General features: G+C 43.2%; 2 protein-coding genes across 3 annotated transcripts in view; one reads left to right on the top strand and one right to left on the bottom strand.

Annotated features, from left to right (window-relative positions):
• The window catches only part of mia2 (MIA SH3 domain ER export factor 2), a 29,820-nt gene extending 27,715 nt beyond the window's left edge, over nucleotides 1–2,105 (bottom strand). The window contains exons 1-3 of one of the 2 annotated variants that reach the window (XM_083632837.1): nucleotides 1,982–2,105; nucleotides 281–412; nucleotides 35–56 (exon numbers count right to left, since the gene is read on the bottom strand). In XM_083632837.1, the coding sequence (XP_083488963.1) occupies nucleotides 35–56; nucleotides 281–412; nucleotides 1,982–2,005 (178 nt within the window). In that variant the 5' untranslated portion in view covers nucleotides 2,006–2,105. Of the gene's footprint in view, nucleotides 1–34; nucleotides 57–280; nucleotides 413–1,206; nucleotides 1,359–1,981 lie in introns of those variants that run through there. The other variant, XM_083632836.1, reaches the window with a different exon arrangement.
• A 9,919-nt stretch (nucleotides 2,106–12,024) lies between these two features.
• On the top strand, nucleotides 12,025–20,535 carry gemin2 (gem (nuclear organelle) associated protein 2). The gene is made up of 10 exons (XM_083633311.1): nucleotides 12,025–12,313; nucleotides 12,672–12,756; nucleotides 14,890–14,979; nucleotides 15,167–15,226; nucleotides 16,976–17,086; nucleotides 17,260–17,304; nucleotides 17,412–17,480; nucleotides 18,381–18,491; nucleotides 19,080–19,138; nucleotides 19,514–20,535. The coding sequence occupies exons 1-10, from the start codon at nucleotides 12,192–12,194 to the stop codon at nucleotides 19,551–19,553; spliced, it is 792 nt and encodes a 263-aa protein (XP_083489437.1). The 5' UTR covers nucleotides 12,025–12,191; the 3' UTR covers nucleotides 19,554–20,535.
• The last annotated feature ends 450 nt before the right edge of the window (nucleotides 20,536–20,985 follow it).

Raw genomic sequence — 20,985 nt, 5'->3', positions numbered from 1 at the left:
AATGAAGTGGAATGAAGAAGTCAGAGGAACTTACTTAGATACATTCTGCTTTTGACCTATGGAGGAACAGGGAGAGAACAGTGAGGTTAGTCATCAGAGCGAATAATGGATTGATTGCCAATGGAATGTGTTATATACTATGTCAAGAATTACAACATATCCAGATGAATAGCATTGTTGTGACCAAACTCTAAGTGTGTGTGTGTGTGTGTGTGTGTGTGTGTGTGTGTGTGTGTGTGTGTGTGTGTGTGTGTGTGTGTGTGTGTGCGTGTGTACTCACAGAGCTATAACATCGACAGGTGAACAAAAGCATCGTTAGGAGCCCCACCAGACTGGAGATGATGACTGGTTCCCATGGCAACCCGTACAGGTCCGGCCCTGGTCTGATGTCATCAGGCAGCGTCGACACAACCTGGAGAGGGAGGTGGGGGTGGGGTGGCATTATAGTCAATGTAATAAAGCTATGATACCATAGGAGCCGGTGTCAACTGTCAATCAGTCTCTAAAACACTAACCAAAATTTTGTACAGTCTTTGAAATCCAGACTGGATTTCCACCTGACCCGTCTAATAATAGAAGCTTTAAGAAATACAGGTGTTGCTATAATAGCTAGTAGTGTATGGGTAGTCATTGGGAGCTACCAGAAACGGCAGCCTACATTTGGTCCAGGTAGCTAATCACTACTAGTAGTACTTGAAAAGACAGTACATAACATGTGTAACATCAGCCATGCCTCTTTCCAATACAATTCCGAAACACTGTTGACTGCATGGTGCCCACCTATCTCCTCCTGGCAGCCAGAGAACTCATGTTTTGGTCAATAACGTTACTGTAACTTACAGACAGTGATTACACAATTGCTAAAAGAAGGAAATGATAACCCGGCACGGTAACAGCTACGTTGGTGCATTTCATTGACAGTGCATTTCTTTCTTCACGGAAGATTCGGACATCTTCTGACTACTTTAACACGTGAAAAACAACAGAAAACACAACATACGGACGTTTAAGACAGCTGGTTAATGGCACTGGCAACACATAGGCCTAACGTTACATGGTATTAAAAAGGACCCGCACAAAGTCACAAAAGATGGGAAGACCCAACTGTTCTCCATTGCCCAGCAGTACAAGTGCGCTAGTTAGGTTAAGCGGCGAAACCTAGCTTGCTAATGCTAACGAGAACTGCCACATAATAACGTAACCTACATCTTTCACTTTCTCCACGGCGATGCTGTAGTAAGTCTCCGCCGTCGCTTGAAAGTCGGCCGCTTTGCTGGCCAGTTTTTCACTCGCCAGGTGTTCCGCCATTTCAGAATTATTTAATTTTAGTCATATTTTGTACATTTATGTTATCATTTGGGAACAGATGCCGAAGCTGTGTCAACCCGAGCTAGTAGCGGCAAGTTCACCTAACAACACTGACGCTCAAGACAGGATCACGTCATGTTGCACGTCCAAGGGGGGTCCACAATACTACAGTCTCTCCACAAACTCACTCAAACCTATACCATATTTATGTTGCTCACTAATATGGCAAATATATTATATGGTGGTACATTTAAGGACACTGAACAATACATGTGTTCTTTGAAGCGCATAAAGTCTCGTGTAGTAATGACCACACCCCCGCCAGTTTAAATGGTCCAGTCGCAAACGTCACCAATTGTAGAACGCCACACAGACACATCGGGATGCTTTTAAAGTGACACCAAAGCAAACAGGTGGCACCAAAACAAGCAACAAAAAGCTTCTCAGTAACCTAACGTCTTTGATGAGTTCCCGACTAACATAATCATTTCAAACGTTGGTGTTATTAACCCATTTTTTTCAACACAAAGGCATATTCTCTGGAACAGCGTGTGACCATGTGTCACCTGCTTTGAGTTACAACCACAGGCTCAAAACAAGTTGGTCCAAGTAGGACACAGGTATCGATTTCAACCCACACACACACCACTACCAGTAATAGGCTGATACTCACCGAAATGACCTCATTTGTATCCATTTGAAACCAGCAAATAGCTTTCTCTTTCAAATTCGCATTTTACAATAATTTGCCGTCACACTAACTCACAGTGTTGATTGCCAGCTGGCTCGGTGAGAGAAATAGAGTCCTGCCCTAAGGAATGTGAGTGACGTTGGAACCTAAAGCCAGCTTGACAGCTGAGAAGGAGGCAACGCTGCATGCCAGAGGCAGTCACATCTCAGTATGTCAGAAGTTCAGTGTCTTAAAAGGACCAGTTTTCACAGATTGTAGACACCTTCAAAACATTTGCCTATTGGACAACCAGCTGTCCAAGGCTTAATTTGTGTCCCAGAGGGGCCGGTCCCCACAAAACATTATCCTTCACTTGACATTTATGGCCACAAACCCAGTATTACTGACTCTGACTCACAATGAGTTGGTAACACTTTATAATAACGTTCAGTCGTAAATCATTTATAAGCCTTTAGTTAATGAGGAACTAACCATTTACAAAACATGAATATACATTTGTAGATTATTAATAAATCTTATGTTAACATATACAAGTGTGTCATCAATAAACCTTTAGTAAATGAAGTGTTCCTCACCAGTTGTAAATGATGTGTAAATAATTTACAATTCATTTACAAGGCTTTCTGCATCTCCTAATCTAAAGTGTAAACCATTCATCACACATAAATGTGTTACATACAAGGGGGTAGCTCTGTTTGTCAAAATTGAAGCCAATGCGGAAGTGTCCTCTTTGCCTGCAGGGGGCGACCCATTGGTTTGTGGACTTCTGTTTTGAAGCCTCAAGTATGGCCTCAGTAAACACTTTCCTAACGTGTTTATGGTCTCAATCGCTAGTTTCAGACTATGTTTTGGGGCGTGATTGACAGGTCACTTGTCCATTGATCACACAGCTCGCCGATCACGGACCAATAGCAGGCCGTGCTCTGTGGGAAACCCCTGGACTTGTGTCGAGATCCAAGATGGTAATGGCCAAAATGCCATACGTGAGGCGTCAAAAAACAGAAGTCCACAGACCAATGGGTCGCCCCCTGCAGGCCATCCGAAAGAATGCAGGTTTAAGTGCACTTCCGCATTGGCTTCAATTTTGACAGAGCTACCCCCTTGTATGTAACACATTTATGTGTCATGATGAATGGTTTACACTTTAGATTAGGGGATACAGAAAGCCTTGTAAATTAATTGTAAATGATTTACACATCATTTAGGTGAGGAACACTTTATTTACTAAAAGTTTAGAGATTACTTACAACATATTTGTGATATGTTAATGTTAACATAGCATTTATTAATCATCTTCAAATGTATATTCATGTTTTGTAAATGGTTAGTTCATCATCTAGGGACACTAGACATTCAAATTCTGGTACACCATCGATAATATCATCAGTGACATTAGTGATATCACATGTAACAGTATGCTTCTTTTCCCCCCCTCAGAATTCTGAGAATTCTGACTTTAATCTAAAAATTCTGACTTTATTTTCAGAATTCTGACTTTATTCTCAGAATCCCGATTTAAAGTTATAATCGCAAACATTTTCATCTAAAATAATAAAAATTAAAGTAACTATCTATCTGATAGTGAGCCCATTGACAGTTTGGATCTCACCTGCAATTACCAATCGTCGCCATAGGTGTCATCCAAGAGAACAAAACTGAAATCTTAGAGATGATCACTTTCACTTTAAACTTTGCTAGTTTTAAATTGTGTGTGTTGTAAAAAAAATCAGGCGACCCTATTTGACTTCCAGGCAACCCCACTTAGGGTCGCGAGTCACGACCCTAAGGTTGGGAACCACTGTATAGTATAATAACATGCAAGAAAAAAGTGGGAAATTACCATAAACACTGTTAGTGATGCACTTCATTTACTTCTGGCCATCCCCAGCTTATTAAATAAATTCATTGTAATGAATTGCACTGTTGAAAATAGTCCCTCCCCATACGACATGTTTTATTAGGATTATAAAGCAACATATCAGGCTAAAAGCAACATTTAATAGCCTACATTTATTATCTGCTTATTTTTTTGTAATGATGAAACACATCTCTCAGACAAGCAATGTATCTCTGCAAATTGTATGCCATTAGGGGTGAAGGTAAAGAGGACGCAGACAGAAGACACAAAAGTATATGTAGGAGCTAATATGTACAAGGACTGCAAACCTGTGCTTTTCTAGTTTTCTACTATTTCTGCTTTTCTTCTTATTCTTCTTATTCTTCTTCTTTTAAATCAATGTTGAAAATGAAACAAATGTAACTTTATTTTTGATGCTATTGATTTGATTGTTCTGTTGTCTGTGATGCAATTTTCTTGTTCAAATACATTATTTTGGCAAGTTATTACCATGTTCTCAGGTTTGAATCAAACCAGGGTTTTCAAAAAGCTATACCCTTCAAACTCAGTTCCTATTTGCACACAAATGTATGGGGTATGGAAGGAGCCTGGGTCACATTTGGAGTAACTACTGGAGTATTTACTGTATGTAATGATGCTGCATTCATGTGCTCCTCTGAAGCTCATATTTACCCGTTGTAGAGTCGTAATTTACGGACACCATTCAAGTGCTCTTGGTCGGAAAGAGCAACAAACATGGATGCCAGAAGTCAGGTTGTTTTCTTGTGGCTGGTGTTTTCTTACCAAAAGCAAGTAGTGGGTCATTATGGTAGCTACCATATAGGCCATGATTTGCAACTACTAAAAATAAATGATAGCTACTATGAACAGAATAACAAAATATATAACTTTTTACAGTCAATTGGTGGCACGGACTCCATGTTTTCCACAATTGTTGAAGTCCCGAATCCTCACGCAATCTCACAACCCGGAAACTCGGGTATCATCGAAATTTCCCAAATTCCCACTCGTAAATACGACATTTGAGGACCTTTCATGTGGTCGTAACTCGTAAATATGATAGATCTGAGGAGCACATGAACGCAGCATAAGTTGATGTCATAGGCTTGTGCAGAATTATCAGTTATACAGCCATTGTTTTTATTATATGTCATCCATCGGGAAAATAGCATTTAAGGTTTGAAAATAGGCTGTAGAAAGCCTTCTATTGCCTTGACTACTGTATAGATTTTAACTTACAGCTTGGAATATTGAAAGGCAATTTGACCTCAATTCGGCCTCCACAATCTGCTGATAAGTCTTACCCGCACAATAAGCCATTTGAGGAGCTCCCTCACTGCAAGAATGTCAGTGGTTGCATCTCCAGTGATCTGATGAACAGAGTCCAGAAGCTGCTTCATCACCCCTGTGTTTATAATCAGAGAGAGGGACACATACAGTAAGCATCTAGCAAGTAAGAACAGGAAAAGCAGGAGAGTGAGAGAGGATGACCTGACAAAGGTCATGAGATCAATTTGAACCCTGAATTGAAAGACAGCTACAGAAGTAGTTCCCCTCAATTATCATGCATATGAGCACCAATCAATCTGTTCAAAGCACTCTCATTGCAAATTAGCTAACATTACTTTGATGTGACCATTGTATCTGTCTATGTAAAAGTAAAACAATCATGAATATAAAATAGTATATTGCATCTTTATAAATGTGGTCACACATTGTGTTTGGATGAGAGGTGTTCCATGACTGAATTATCTTTTAATAATCATTTTCCATTATGAAAGGACACATGGGTCATCCATACCTTCCACTGGCTGTGGTCCTGCCTGGTTGTGAGGACTGGACACCTGTATAGCTGGCTTCTCATGGGACATTGTCTGTTCTCTGCTTCCTTTCTCTGTCCCTCCTCTTTTCTCTACCTCAGTTTGCCGCTCTTTCCCCATCTCTCCACCCATTTGTGCATCCGTCCATTGCTCCCCCATCACTTCATCTTTGTGGGTGTTTTCATGCAGGCCTACAGAAGAATCTTCTATCTTGCTTGGGTCTGCCTCAGCAGTGGATTCTTTATCTTTTTTGTCTGATGTCCCTGGGTTGATGATCTCTTTCACTTTCGCCAACAGCATATCTAGTTTCTGGAGGGCAATGAGTGTTCGGGTCTTTTCATTGTCCTCCTGCGCTGCATCAACAAGTTTTACACTAGGACAGATCAGTGTCTCCCTGTGGTGATCCAAGAGTTTTTCCATATCTGAGAGTATGGACTCGTCATTGTCAGGGTCTTCCATCACAGTGTCCGAGCATCCCAAGGTGTAATCCAACCACTGCACTTTGTGTCGCCCAAAGAGCTCTAACACAATGGTGGTGTCTTCCACATTCATATGGGCGAGGAGGGTCCCGTAGTGTTTGGAGAGTGCTGCTGCTGTTGTTTTGAAATGGGTTTCTTGGTTGGGAGAAGGGGAATGCTGAAGAGAATGGGACTCGGTGTGGGACAGAGATAATCCCCGGGCCTCGGTAAAGGGAGGAGAAGGTTCAGGCTGCTGTTGGGACGGGAAGGCAGGAGTGTCGGGGTGCACATCTTGGATGTGAACCTGAATTGAATCTGTAGTTGACCCCAGATATTGTTCAGGAGTCAGAGAATCTTGTGGCTGAGATGTTTCCTCTTGCCTGCTGTCTTGAATGGGTGTAGGTTTTTTGGGGTCCTTAGTTTGGGTGCTAGGTGTTGGGCTGAAAAAACCGAAGGCATTTTTGAAGAGACCAAATGCTCCTCCACTTTTAGGCATTACTGTGCCTCTATTTTGGTCTTCTTTGGCATCTGAATAACCAGTAGGACCACTGGACTCATTTGAAACAGTCTGTTCAGACATCACGACCTGACTTTCAACAGTGTCACTGGATGAAGCTGAAATCTCCCTTTCTCCCTTGGCCTTGCCGGTGGATTCATCACCAACCATACTGTCATCATTACTCATCATCAGCCTATCAGCTCCTTCGTTCACACTTATATCATCATGCGATAGGTTTATCTTCTTGTCTTCGCCCTCAATGCTTCTGCCCCTATTGTCAGTAGAAAGTCCAGTGGTGCTGGTTTCATCTGCATTGACTCTGTGCTCGACTTTTCCTGACTGATCAGCTTTAAAACCACCAATCTTATCACTGGAGACAACACCATTGACAAACTGACTATGAGTGTGGTCAAAGATGCCGCCAGCATCGTTACTATCAATCTCTTCATTCCCACTTCCTTCTGATTGGCTGTCCTCCAGTATCCTCATCTCATCTCTTCTCTTCTCCTCCATTCCCTCAATGGATGTCTTCTGATGTTCTCCTCTCCTCTCCTCTAACATTTTACCATCGCCATCCATCAGATTATGCGTTCCTGTCTTTATCAGCCCTTCATCTATTGACCTCACTCCATCCTCAGAGTCGTCTCGCTCTTCTTCTTGCTCTTCGCTGTCCGTCACAGATCCATATTTGGCAGCCTGAGAATAAAGCTGGTTGGAACCTTCTGTTACAGGCACTTCTCTCAGACTCAAATTAACTGCCGCGAGCCTGTTCTTATCCAGACTCTCCCCTTCCTCTTCCTCCGACTTCTCATAATCCACAGTCTTTGCTGCTGTTTCCAAGCCATTTTCAGCCTTTGACCTTTCTGCAGCACTTATTGACTCGAGCGAGCCAGCATCATTCTGAGTGGGAGTTTCTGATTGCATACCAGCATCATTCTGAGTGGGACTTTCTGATTGGATACCGTGTACATTGGTTTCATTTTGAGACCTTCCAGCTGACTGTAGCTCAGTTTCATTCAAGATCTCTTTCTCAAAGCCAAATGTCTCTGTCTCGGTTTGAGCTGACTGGACATTGTTTTCATCCTCTTTCTCAGCTTTATTCTCAGCATAATCTACCTTTAGATTGTCGCTGTCACCATCACTGTGTGTGTCTCCCTCTGGCATCTGTGGAGGTACAGAGGCTTGATGTATATTGTCCATATTTGTGTTTTGATTGGATGTGCGCTCAGTAGAGGCCAATCTGCCTCTGTCCTCTTCTGAGGCGTTTTCATTGGGAATTTCAGTATTCAGACTGGCATATTGGGGTCTGCCAAACTCCTGAGAGCTATCCTGATAAAGAGATTCAGCGGGGTGTGTCTCTCCCTCCTGTCCTAACTCATGGTACGTCTCTTCCTGAGTGGTGTCAACCTCTAGTTTCATTGAGGTCTCGTTTGTTTCTGCTGTGTCAGACATGGCTACCCTATCTGTGTCATCAACGGTAGTTTTTATGCTCTGTGGAGCAAAGACGGTATCCTCATCACTGTCCTTAGCTGTGGAAGAGGAAGGCCAACTCTTCCCACTGCTGTCTCCTTCATCACCGCTGACTTGACTCTGCTGTGTTGGTTCTTTAGTTTGCATCGTGTCATCACCTGTTAGTTGGAAATCTCTGTGAAGTAGCTCTGTCTCCACATTACTCTCCTCACCCTTATCATCATCACCACTATCCTCAACTTCCACAGATGCTTCGGTGGAGTCTTTTGTGTTCTCAATCTGATACGTAAAGGTTTGTCCCACTTCCCCATCCGCCATCCCCGTATTTTTGCTTTGCCGCTCATCTTTGTCATCTTCCTCATCTTCATCCACAGAATGTCCCATGGAATCCAATGCAGAATCCACAGAATTCAAACTGGAACCCAGGGTTGTGATGTCGGTTTGGGTTGGTAAATCCTGATTAATAGAAACCTGATGAACTTCACTCAAGGTTTTTGCAGATTTTTCCTCATCTAGTATCTCTTTACCCTTATTATCTATGTCATCGTTGTCCTCATCATCTACCTGAAGTAAGCCATCCAGCATGGAAGTGAATCCATCTACGGAGAAGAATGACTGGGACTCTTTCTCTGACTCGTTCTGGAGAGTATAGACTTTGTGCTCACCTTCCTCTGATCCAGTATTTTCAGGTAAGATGCTGTCCTTTTTACCGTCCAAGTTTTCTAAAACACTGTCAGCATGGAGAGACGCTGTGGTACCTGATGCTGTCTCTATCTCTGAGGGGAGATTTTGATCTTTTTGAGTTTCTAGGACTTCTGATCTACTGATATCTCTGGTGCCAATGCTGGAATCCACTCTCTTTATTACTGCCTCTGTTTCAGTCTCAGCCTCCTCCTCCTCCTCACCTCTCCTTTCTTTGCTTGGCTCTGTCTTTCCCTCATCTGTCAGTGCAGGTAGTGTCTCTTCTCTCTCTTTCAAGCCACTTCCCACAATATCGTCAGTTCCACCCTTATCTTTATCGAAACCTAAAACGACCCCAATCCCTATATCCATCCAAGAGCGAGATATCGGTGGTTCCACTTCCTGGATTGTCTCCTCATTGGTCCTGTCCTGATTGGTCAGTCCGAACCCAAGCGTGCTGGTCAGTCCGTTTCCCAGCCAATCCAATGCCCCGATCTCTTTGTTCTCCTCATCCTGTAATTGATTGTTGTCTAGATCCAGAGCCAACCTCCTGCTCCTGAATGTCTCCCCTGTTTCCTCTTCACCTGCTTCTCCATCTTTCTCTCTTTCTTTGGAATTATCTGTTCTTCTCTCGCCTCCAAAACCAAGCCACCCAGTCACCGTCGAAGTCAATGAATCACCACTTTCTCTCACTCCTCCCTTTTTCTCTTCTTTTTTCACAGCTTCTGTGGAATCGTCCGGTTTTCCCTCTCTTCCAAATCCCAGCCAACCCGTCACCGAAGAAGTGATAGAAGCTTCGGCCTGTTTCTCATCTTCTTTCTCTCCTTCAGCCAAAATGCCAGGTTCTCCCTCTTCTGCAAGACCTAGCCATCCTGTCACAGATGACCCGAGCCAGGAGGAGGAGGTAGGGGGGGAGGGGGAAGAGGATGAAGACCCACCTTGTTTGTTCTGAGCCTCGGGTGTCTCCTTATCATCAGCACCAGAGTCTTCTTCCTCATGAGTCCCAGCAGCAGCAGCAGCGTCGTTGTCATCACCGTTGTTTTTGTCAGTTCCTGTCAATGTGCTGTCGTCAACTTCCTGGGCAGACACTGGAGGCTCTGTAGTGGGATCTTCAAAGGTTGAGGGACTTTCAGCATTGGTGTCGTTGGTGTCTGGGCTGGTTTCTGACTCCTGCTTTTGGATTCCCTGATCATCGTCGTCCTCTGTGTCCAGGTGGCCGGAGTCAATGGGATAGCCATGCTCATCCATACAGAAGAAATCAGATTTCTGAATGAGAAGGGGAGATAAGGATGGTGTGAACATGGTGAGTAATATTGCATTTATTTAGACAACTAACTAACAGTAACACTTCTACAGGAAACAAAGAGTACTAATCCTAGGCTTAAACGGTTTAAAACAAGGAAGGACTTTCTGACTTCGACTTGTTACTATCTTTGTGTTCCATTTAATTTGTGATCACCCTGTCTACTAACTATGTGTAAGAGTCTTTTCACAGTCTGCAATCTGAAGAGCAAGTGAAATCAAAGCCAGTTTACCTGTGTCTCCACTACTTTCTCTGTAGTTACATACACCTGCTCCTCCTTTACTGCATCCTTTGGGAAATAGCCAAACTGCTTATCAATCTGGGGGGAAAAGAGTTAAAAAGGAGACAAAGATTATGTGAATTGCGACTGTTGCCCCATCAAAATAGTTTATAGGCTAACTGGGCTGATTTTCTCACCACAAAAACGGCACACAAGAAAACACCATATTTTAAAAGTTTTGGCCATATTTAATAGCAATTACCTGCCTTTTGTCATTGGACATTTTAAGACTTTTTCGGTCCTGAATGAGCCACTGTGCCCCAAAAGATAAACTTTTCATCACTAATATAGAATATTACCTATAGGTTTACTTTTTCACTACATGCTTTTCTCTTTTTCTTTTTCTTTGTATGGGGAAAGAGCAATTTTCCTGAGCTAACTTTAAAACGTTCTGTTTGGGATGTGTGCTCACTATGTTCTGTATATGAGGACACACATGCACGCACGTCGCACGCACGCGCCCACACACACACACACACACACACACACACACACACACACACACACACACCACGCACACACACACACACACACACACACACACACACACACACACACACACACACACACACACACACACACACACACACACACACACACACCCACACAAAGAGAGACAGACAGACAGACAGACAGACAGACAAACTAAGAGGACAAGTAGACTGAGATGTCCTGAAATATCAGACATACACTTCCTGCCCACAGGTCTTGTCTCTTGCCGGTCAGTTTGTGGTAAACAAAGATGGTGCCTCCTTTTCTGAAGCTCAGGAAGCGACAGTCCTTACCACGGTGGTCCCTGGTGGCCTGCACCTTGCTCATTAGACCTACACACACACACACGCACACGCACACGCACACGCGCGCGCACACACACACACACACACACACACACACACACACACACACACACACACACACACACACACACACACACACACACACAATGCCAGACAGACAGAGACACGAAGATATTAAAATAGGTGAGTAAAAATAAAATATAGCCTACAACTCATGATCATCAGCCAAATGAAGGCTACAACATGGACTGTAGGCCATATTTTAACCACTTACTTTCACATTCTGAATCTCCACAGATCTTGTAGTCAGACAGCAAGCCCTGATTTATGTGAGGTAAAATCACCAACACCATTCCTCCGCACCACAGGAATAAGCAAAACTGTGAAACAACCATTCTGGAAGTTTTAACAGGAGACCGTCAAGTCAAAAATGTCCATAACGGTGGAAAAATAACTTCAGCTAACGATAGTCGTGGCTTAATTTGGACATTGGCTCCAAGCTGTTGCTGTTATGCAGGCTCAGAGTGGAGAATGAGCAGAGTGGAGATAAGATATAAGGTGAATACAGTGAGGGGATAATCATTAATCCAAGAAGTGCTCAAAACACAACTTGTGTCGCTCGTCAAAGCTTTTCATTTTGTTTTTGAGTTTTAGGCTACCTCAAAGACAATTATTGTATACATTTTTTATTGTGAAATGATAAACAAAAACAGCGTATGATAAGGTAAAACGTGGAGATTTTTTGGACTCTGACCTCTGGCTGGAGAGAACGGCGTAGCGTTTCATTACTATGGCAACCTCCGCCGCGCACACTGAACGCGTCATCACCTCGCGTTAAAAAGCAAGATGGCTACTTTAATGTGTTCTTTTGGCTCAATTTGGGCTTGCCAGCTGTGAAAAACGTGTTTTTTTCGTCGCAAAAGGACTTTTTGTCCTAAGCAGGCACCTTCCTTGTAACTGTAACTTGTTGTTGTATTTAGGTTTGATAGCAATTTGTTCGTTAGCTAGTTAAAAATTGAAAACACAATGAAGTCGGACGTGGAGGAGCTGATGCCGAGGCTGCTGCCCGTGGAGGCTGCAGACGGTACAGAGGACCTGGACCTGCACGGACCTCCTAGAAACCCCAGGGAATACCTGCGACAAGTTCAGTACGTAGTAGCCTCAACGCGAGACTCATCAGTCATTCGACTGATGATTCTCGCGTTGAGGCTAAGTACGTAGGTACCTTCGAGGTTCAGAAATTATGTTGATGGAAATTGTGTGTTTTGTAAATTGTAATATAGGACGAATCAGCGTAATCACGACAACAAAAAGTCCTTCCGGGTGCCACTGCAGCAGTCAAGCGTCATCACCTTCAGACAGACAGACAGACAGACAGACAGACAGACAGACAGTCAGTCAGTCAGTCAGTCAGTCAGTCATCATCTAGGGCGGTGCAGAGACAGATGCGTTGCTTTCACTACTGGTCATCTATCTGTGCAGCAACAGTGTTTTTGGTCTCATCAGGTTGGAGGCGTCATTGTGTCCAGAGGTGGTGGTGGCTCAGATCGACCCCAAGAAACTGAAAAAGAAGCAAACTGTCAACGCATCTGTGAGTCCACATATATGTTGTTATACGTTATTTTACATCCTTATTTTAATAATTGAGAGACAACGGTCGCAGAGAGAGTCAGAGACAGAAGTGACTGATAGAGTAACGTTAATAGCTTTATGATGAGATATGGTTCAGTAACTGCACAGGATAAATGGAAGACACAGAACATGGTCATGGATGATTTTGGTGTCTATGTTCTCAGCGCTTAACAGGTGAGCTGATCATCAGTCCAAATCTTCCAAATCTCCAACGATTAATTAGTCAATCAGTCAATCGCAAGAAAATGTATTGCCAACTATCTTTTACAAACGATGAATCGTTTAGACCAGGGGTTTTCGAAGTCTGAGAACATGAGTCTCCCCTCAAACAAAGCTCAGGAAAGTTACTTGCTTAGTTTCACTAAATTATTGGATGTCTATACAAAAAAATCTCCAAAACAACTATCTCTGAACATCTCTTTATTCAAAGTACGCACATTTAGACTATTCAATCAGAATCAGAATCACTTTTATTGCCACAGTATGCAAGTTACATACGAGGAATTTGTAACTTGAATTTACAGAAGTTGAATTTGATAAGAAGTAGGAAGATAACTAAAGACAATCACAAAGTTGCAAGTGTAATCAAATCGAGTAAATATATACAATATGTACATGAGTGTACATCCATCCAAGTGTTCTTTGGATGATAAATATGAATATGTTGGATTTACATGATATTTACAGACTGAGTTAAATAGACGTTAAATAGACAGTGGATTTACATGAATTTCCAGTTGGAGTTAAATAAGAGTTTACATTGAATGTACATGAAATGTACAGACTAAGTTAAATGGGCATTAAATGTGCAGGGGGGGGGGGGGGGGTTCAGTTGAGTTTAGGAGGAGGTAGTGAGTTTGTGTGTGTGTGTGTGTGTGTGTGTGTGTGTGGGGGGGGGGGGGGTTGTTGGTGAGGTCCTTGGCGGAAGGGGTTTCCGGGCCTTGTTGGTGAGGCTGATGGCGGTTGGGAAGAAGCTGGTCTTGGCAGACCTCAGTCTCTTGCCGTGGGGGATTGTCTTAAAGAGTTTGTGGCCAGGGTGGGAGGGGTCAGCCATGATCTTGCGAGACCGCTTCAGTGTCCTGGCTGCATGCAGGTCCTGGAGGGATGGCAGGTTGCATCCGATTATCTTCTCAGCGCAGCGGATGATGTGCTGAAGTCTGTTGATGTCTTTGAGAGTGGCAGCAGCATACCAGACGGTGATGGAGGAGGTGAGGATGGACTCAACGATGGAGGTGTAGAAGTGTACCATCGTGGCCTTTAGCACTTTGAATTTCTTCAGCTGCCGCACAAAGTACATCCTCTGCTGTGCCTTCTTGGTGAGAGCTCTGATGTTCAGCTCCCATTTTAGGTCTTGGCTGATGATGGTCCCCAGGAAGCGGAAGGACTCCACAGTGTTGACCGGGGAGTCACCCAGGGTGATGGGGGAAGGTGGGGCTTTGTTCCTCCTGTAATCCACAATCATCTCCATTGTTTCCAACTCACCGGTAGCGAGCACTCTCAAAATAGATTAAAAACTCACTGGGGACAGGACAAGCAAAGAGTTCAGTAGTGAGAAAAAGCCAGCACTCCAAATGTCCTTTCACAGGTTTTAATAGTTTCTCAAAGCCGGGCAGCAACAACAAACGTTTCAGCCAAAGGCCTTCCTCAGCGTTGGACCCTAACCCTAACCCAACGCTGAGGAAGGCCTTTGGCTGAAACGTTCGTTGTTGCTGTTGCCCGGTTTTGAGGAACTATTAAAACCTGTGAAAGGACATTTGGAGTGCTGGCACCCACTTTGGAAAACCTCTGGTTTAGACTACTAAAATTATCTGGTTCCAGCTATGAATATTTTCTGGTTAGGGTTAGGTCTTCTATGACAATAAACTGATTATCTTTGGGTTGTGGGCTGTTGTTGGTCAGGACAAAAAAATACATTTGAGGATGATGTCATTGGGCTTTGGGGGAAAAGTGATAGACTTTTTTTGGTGACATTTTATAGATCAAAGGACTAATCGATTAGGCGAGAAGATAATCGTCAGATTAATCAATAATTATGAAAATAATCGTTTGTTGCAGCCCTACCCGTGAGGCTGATCTGTCTGCTGTGTTCCAGGTGGCGGGCTGCCAGGCTGCTCCAGTGGGTTTCTCCCCCAGTCTCAGATGGCAACACCATCAAGTCAGCTGCTTCTCCGACATCCGACAGGTAACACTGAAGTCAACTGCTTCTCTGACATCCAACAGGTAACACTGAATATCATATTTCCTGGGTCAACTTTTCCCTCTAGATCTGCTGGAATGATGCTTGTGCAATCTGTTTTCAGAGTCAGGCTTACCCCATGCTCTATGTTTGGTTTTAGTCAGGCTTACCCCATGCTCTGTTTGTTTTTCAGAGCATTGCCAGGCACAGGAGCCACTGGAGCAGTCAGACTCTGGACGACAACGTGCTGATGGTGAGGAGACGGCAGGGATGTTAACATTCATTCAGTCACTAGGAAGTGGTCTTCACTCATTAACGTCACATTGGATGTTTCATCTGTCGTGCCAAAAAGTGATTGCTGCTGTATCACCCAGTTTATATACATCTGTCTACAGCTGCTTTTATCTGGATCTTAAGCCCTTTAGACTGGCCAAAAATCCCATTAATATCCACAAACTAGTGTCATTTTCTTCAGTCTAAAAGTTTCCAAGCCGGGCCGTTTAGCAGATAGAGCGACCCTGCCAGTTAGGTGGGGTTTTTTTTTTTTAGGTGGGCCGGCTCTGCACGCCACAGATTTTCCTTGCTTCTCGTCCTCTTGAGTTGCCGCCCCTTTTCCAGCGTGAGTCAAAGTGATTCCCACAGCCTGAAATTCGACTTTCTTAACACTTAATTACTTTAAATTGATAGAATATGGCGAGAGAAAACTGTCTCTCGTCATGCACGAGTGCAGTGCACCCCACACAGCCCCAGGTGCATAGACTGCGTCAAGTCAGCCAGAATGTAAGTAGGTTAGTAGGCCGCCCGCTTGAGCTCTTTCAAAAATAAACCGCTTGTTGTAACATTCACATTTTGAGTAATGCTTTAAAGCCACAGTTTCACTATTATGTAATCTTAACATAAAAACAACATAAAACGAGTATTTTGATACAATGTTTGCTGCTTCGTTCCTTAGTTGAAAGACCCTTTCTCCTCCAACGTGTATCAGTGAGGCTATTTACTTGTTTAAATTACATTAGTTTGACATTTTTACCCGGAAGTTTCCATTTTGTTTTTGCTCAGCCGTGAGAGAAGAAGGGAAAAGGGAGGGGGAAGAGACAGCCCGCAGTGGTGGAGAAACGCGGGTTGAGAGTGCAATATAAAAGTTTAATTAAAAGGCGATGCTGCTGCTGCTATCCCCTGCTGCTTTCCTGGGTAACAAAAACATGTACTAGTGGGACTTTTGATGTAAAAAAGGTATTCGTCATCACATGTAATACACCTAACTTTATGTCTGTGGTAATAGCAAAGGTATGTCTTTGTGAAACTTGAATGTCTCTTGTAACTGAATAATCACAATTGTGGCCAAATAAGTGTTTTCAGTTCATAACATAATTTGCCATGATATTTAAATTATTATTGGCAATACTATTGTATCGTATGTGTTTGGTATGTCTAATATCCCTGTTTAGGCATATTTGGAAACTAGACCATAATAATCTTGATTTACGGATGGGGGAAATATTATAGAAATGATCTCTTGCAATTATCCTTATGACTGTATTTTTTTGCCGGCTCTGTGCCCTAGATTATAACCAATCCAGTCCATTTTTAAGTTTAAATATCTGCAATCTGACAGCAATCACTTTGGCGTAACACACCCCTGTACAACAACCAACCGTGTGTCAAAAGTTCAATGGACAAACCAAAGAGGATCCTGGAGCACACGATTCACTGGAAAATTGCTTTATTCAATGACTAACGTTTCGACGCCTGCTGCGTCTTCATCAGAGTCAAAACAGTTTTGACTCTGATGAAGACGCAGCAGGCGTCGAAACGTTAGTCATTGAATAAAGCAATTTTCCAGTGAATCGTGTGCTCCAGGATCCTCTTTGGTTTGTCCATTGAACTTTTGTCATAATACTGTCCTGTCCTGAGAGCACCGACCTCCTTTTGTGGAGGGGCTGACGCGCAAGAGACTCCTTTTGTATTGAACCAACCGTGTGTGTTCGTGTGTTTCCCCCAGCCAACGCTGACAGACGAGGAGGGATGGAAGAGGTTTTGTTTAGGAGAGAAGATCTACCTGGGCACTTCGTCCTGTGATGCTGATACAGACCCAGCATTGGACTATAGCAAGGTGTGTGTGATTGTAAGAAATTGTTTGACAGTTGTTTTAATTCAACTATTTACCTATAAAACATTTGTCTGTTTGATTGGTTTATTTTGCTAGTCCGTAACTGTCAGAAACAAAATGTGTTTTTTTTGCTTGATGTGTAAATGAGAATGATCCGGACATGTGTCTGTGTCCAGATGGGCTTCCCTCCCTTCCTCAGCATCGTCAGCAGACTCAACCAGGTAGGCAACCTTGTCATTTAGCCATTCAGCTCATACTCATGCGTGACTTAGAATGAGTACACCAGTCTGTGATGTACCCGTTTCCTTCTCTCTCTCTCTGTCTCCAGGCCACGGTGTCGGCGGTGTTGGAGATTCTGATCGTCTGGTTTGAGGAGAGAGACTTCGTTCCTCAGTTGGTGAGTTCACTCTGCGTTCTTCGGCTGGAGCGGTCCGGTCACAGAAGTTTATTTATCCCAATTTCTGCTCGGTGCCGGTGAAATCTCATTTTGCAACATCTAGCAAAATGAATGTTACTATATTTCACAGTATACACCCGTTCTTCCTGTCTCCTCTTCTAATGGAATGTTTGGGTGAGCTATTCTAGTGATTCTCAACCCTTTTCATATCAAGGACCCATCATTTGGTCCATATTAGAGCAACTGACCCCTATTTGATGAGATTTTGTTTCTCTGAACCAAATCTGAGAATATTTATATTGTCAGATAGGATTTTGTTCAGAATCCCATGACTATCAGTAATGTAGGTAGAGAGAAAACAGTTAAACTATGACTAAAACAGTCTTCTCTGATTGTGTTAGCTTCTTGTAAATGAAGTAATGGTGAATTTAGAGATTTAATGAATTTGCTGGGGACTCCCGGTGGTCCCCGGACCCCACGTTGAGTACCACTGAGCTATTGAAAGAGACATTTTTAGTTTGTGCACATGGAATGGTTCAACCTGTGATTGATCAAAATCTGCATGGCAACTAGAAGGCAGTTTGTGGTTGTGTCACATCTCATGATGCTGACTATTATGGCCACAATATGAAAACAGCAAACACATTTCTGCACTTGCCAGCTGGGACTATATGAATGCGGTTTCCATCTATACTTAAATTCTGGTGAGAATTTCGTGCTAGCCCAGCCTGAGAAGCACTAGCTAAGCAAGCTAAGTGCTTGATGCACTAGCACGAAGCTAAGCTTAGTGGTAGTGGATGAACACAACTTCCACCTCTGATTTCAGCATTGCAATCAATGGGCAGTCTGTTCAAATTTAACAAGGCATTTCCTGTATGGTATTTTTTGTGTGCGTTATAGGGCCGCTGGCTGTATGCATTGTTGGCCTGCTTGGAGAAACCTCTGTTGCCTGAAGCCCACTCCCTCATTAGACAGCTGGCCAGGAGATGTGCCTTGCTCCGCAGCACTCTGGTAGGGCTCAATCTGTTAGTACTGCATGTTCCTGTGCTCCCTATACTCACTTCTTCAGTTTATTCCAAACAAACCAAAAACACAAAACACCTCCCAGTCCCTGTACAGCAGAGTCTGCTTGTTTAGAACAGTAAATGTAAAATCTTTCATGAATTGGCTATAGATTGGATATTGTCACATCAGTCGGTGATATCATAGAGTAACCAAACAGACACTTAATTCATATTAAATGTTAGGTTTTGTTTATTATTGCTGATTTTCTCCCCAATTGTATTTGGCCAATTTCCCCCCTGCTGCTCCACCCTCTGCCAATCTGGGGAGAGGTGAGACTATAGCAGCATGCTTCCTCCGACACATGCGCAGTTGCCAGCCGCTTCTTTTCACCTGACAGCGGGAAGCAGGACATAGCAGGTGGGAGGATCACGCTATTCCCACCAGTTCCCTTCCGCCTCCAATAGGAGCCCCGACCAACCAGAGGAGGCGCTAGTGCAAATGTTAGATTGTTTTAAACATTCCTTTGTCAGTGCTTGGCTGTGGACATTTGTCAGTACTGACAACTGGTTTGTGTCTGTCCCTCTGCTTCCACAGGAGAGTCAGGAGGACGAGAGACTGTCTGCTCTCAACCTGCTGATCTGTCTTGTTGCCAGGTACGTACCACCGCTGTGGCAAAAGCTACCAACCCAACTGTCCAGTCTCAACCATGCTCTCATTTGTTTAGGCCAGTGGTTTTTCATGACAAGGACCCCTAAACGGACACACATTAGACAATGGACCCCCATTTGATAAGCTTTTGTCCCAGGGTCCCCCATCTGATAAGATTTTTCCTACTTGGATGTTTTATTACGGAAAGTCTATGAAACCCATGACCAAAATAGTTATAATTCTGTCAGTGTTACTTATGGAATTGTTTCAAGTGGGCCCTGAGTTGGAAAAGGTTGGAATCTGCTGCCCTAACCAATATGAGTTACTATCCTAAATACTGTGTGCACATAAAAATGCTCATGATCTTGTTTGTTCTTCAGGTACTTTGAGCAGATTGACCTGGCAGACCAGCAGGAGTGAAGACTGAAGTTGGACTTAACTGTGATATCTAGAAGACATCAAGGGAGGATATACTGTATATCTAGATGACATCAAGGGAAGATATACTGTAGGCCAGGGGTGCCCAAACTTTTTTGACCCAAGATCTTCTTTTCAAGTAGCCAGCCTCCCGAGATCTACCAGTCCAGTTTCAACATCGCAAACGCACACACATCGTTTCCAGCCTGCAGTAACTAACCTCACAACACTTTCTCGTTGTCCCACAACCACTTGACATTAGGGCTGTGAATCTTCACTGGCCACATGATTCGATTCGATTATGATTCAGAGGGCTACGATTCGATTCGATTACGATTATCGATGCATCTTAAATCGATGCATCACTTTTTCCCCCCCAATACATGATTTATTTTTTCTCAGTTTACAATACAATTGCATTGTATTATGATCCATAATTAAAATAAACAACTGCATGTACTTCCATTATATTTTATTTTATTATAAAAAAAAAAAAAAAAAAAAATGTTTTCCCCTCAATGCCATGCGATCTACCACACTACCTTCGCGATCGACCGGTCGATCGCGATCGACGTATTGGGCACCCCTGCTGTAGGCCCTCTGTGCTGCAACTGCTCTACATAAGAGAACTCATCCATTGAGGCAAAATCAGCAAAAGTAGTAACAGGGATGCAAACTCAGAGTGAAAAAGGTGACATACCAGAGCTGATACAAAACCACTCAAAATCATTCAGTTAAGTGCCCTATTTTGGGATCAAAAGGGTGACTGCCACCTAAAGGTGACTAGTTTGCATCCCTGAATAAGAACTTCCAGGATGTTAGAGGAACTTGTTCCTTTTTATGTGTAAGGAGTCATTTTCCAAGGATTATGGAAATGACCCCACCTCGACGGCAGCCTGAACACATTCAAATGCCTTATTGCCATTGTTTTTTTGACAGGGGACATTGAACCTTTTGTTTGTTCTTTGGTATACATGACCTACAAATGAAAGATTCATCTATTAAAGTAAAATGTGGAATTTCTAAAAGTGCTGTGGATTTTATTGATCAATAAGCGTGTAGAGCCGACCTCATTAAACCATCTTGTTCAAGTATAGTGACAGGTCTTAAAGTGGGGTCTGGACCAGCGGTTTCAGGGAGTTCCCAGCAAATGGGGGGGGGGGGGGTAACTTTTATAAGTAACATGACCGAATGTAGCACCATTTCATACACTAATATAGATGGGGGGACCCTGCAACAAATTCTCATGGGGCTCCTTGGTTGGATCCTTGACATGAACAAGTTTGAGAACCACTGGAGTAGAGACTGCAGCTGTCTAAACCACTCAAGGTAAATGTCTAAATAAACCTAGGACAGGCCCATTGATAAATGCACAAATTTACACCATTTTTTCCTCAAACCCACAGAACTTTATTTCAATAAGTTTCCAAAGATA

This window comes from Poromitra crassiceps (assembly GCF_964638095.1).
Source record: "Poromitra crassiceps genome assembly, chromosome: 3".
Taxonomy (NCBI): domain Eukaryota; kingdom Metazoa; phylum Chordata; class Actinopteri; order Beryciformes; family Melamphaidae; genus Poromitra; species Poromitra crassiceps.
Note: the sequence above shows the minus strand (reverse complement) of the source record. Positions and strands in the feature narration are given on the sequence as shown.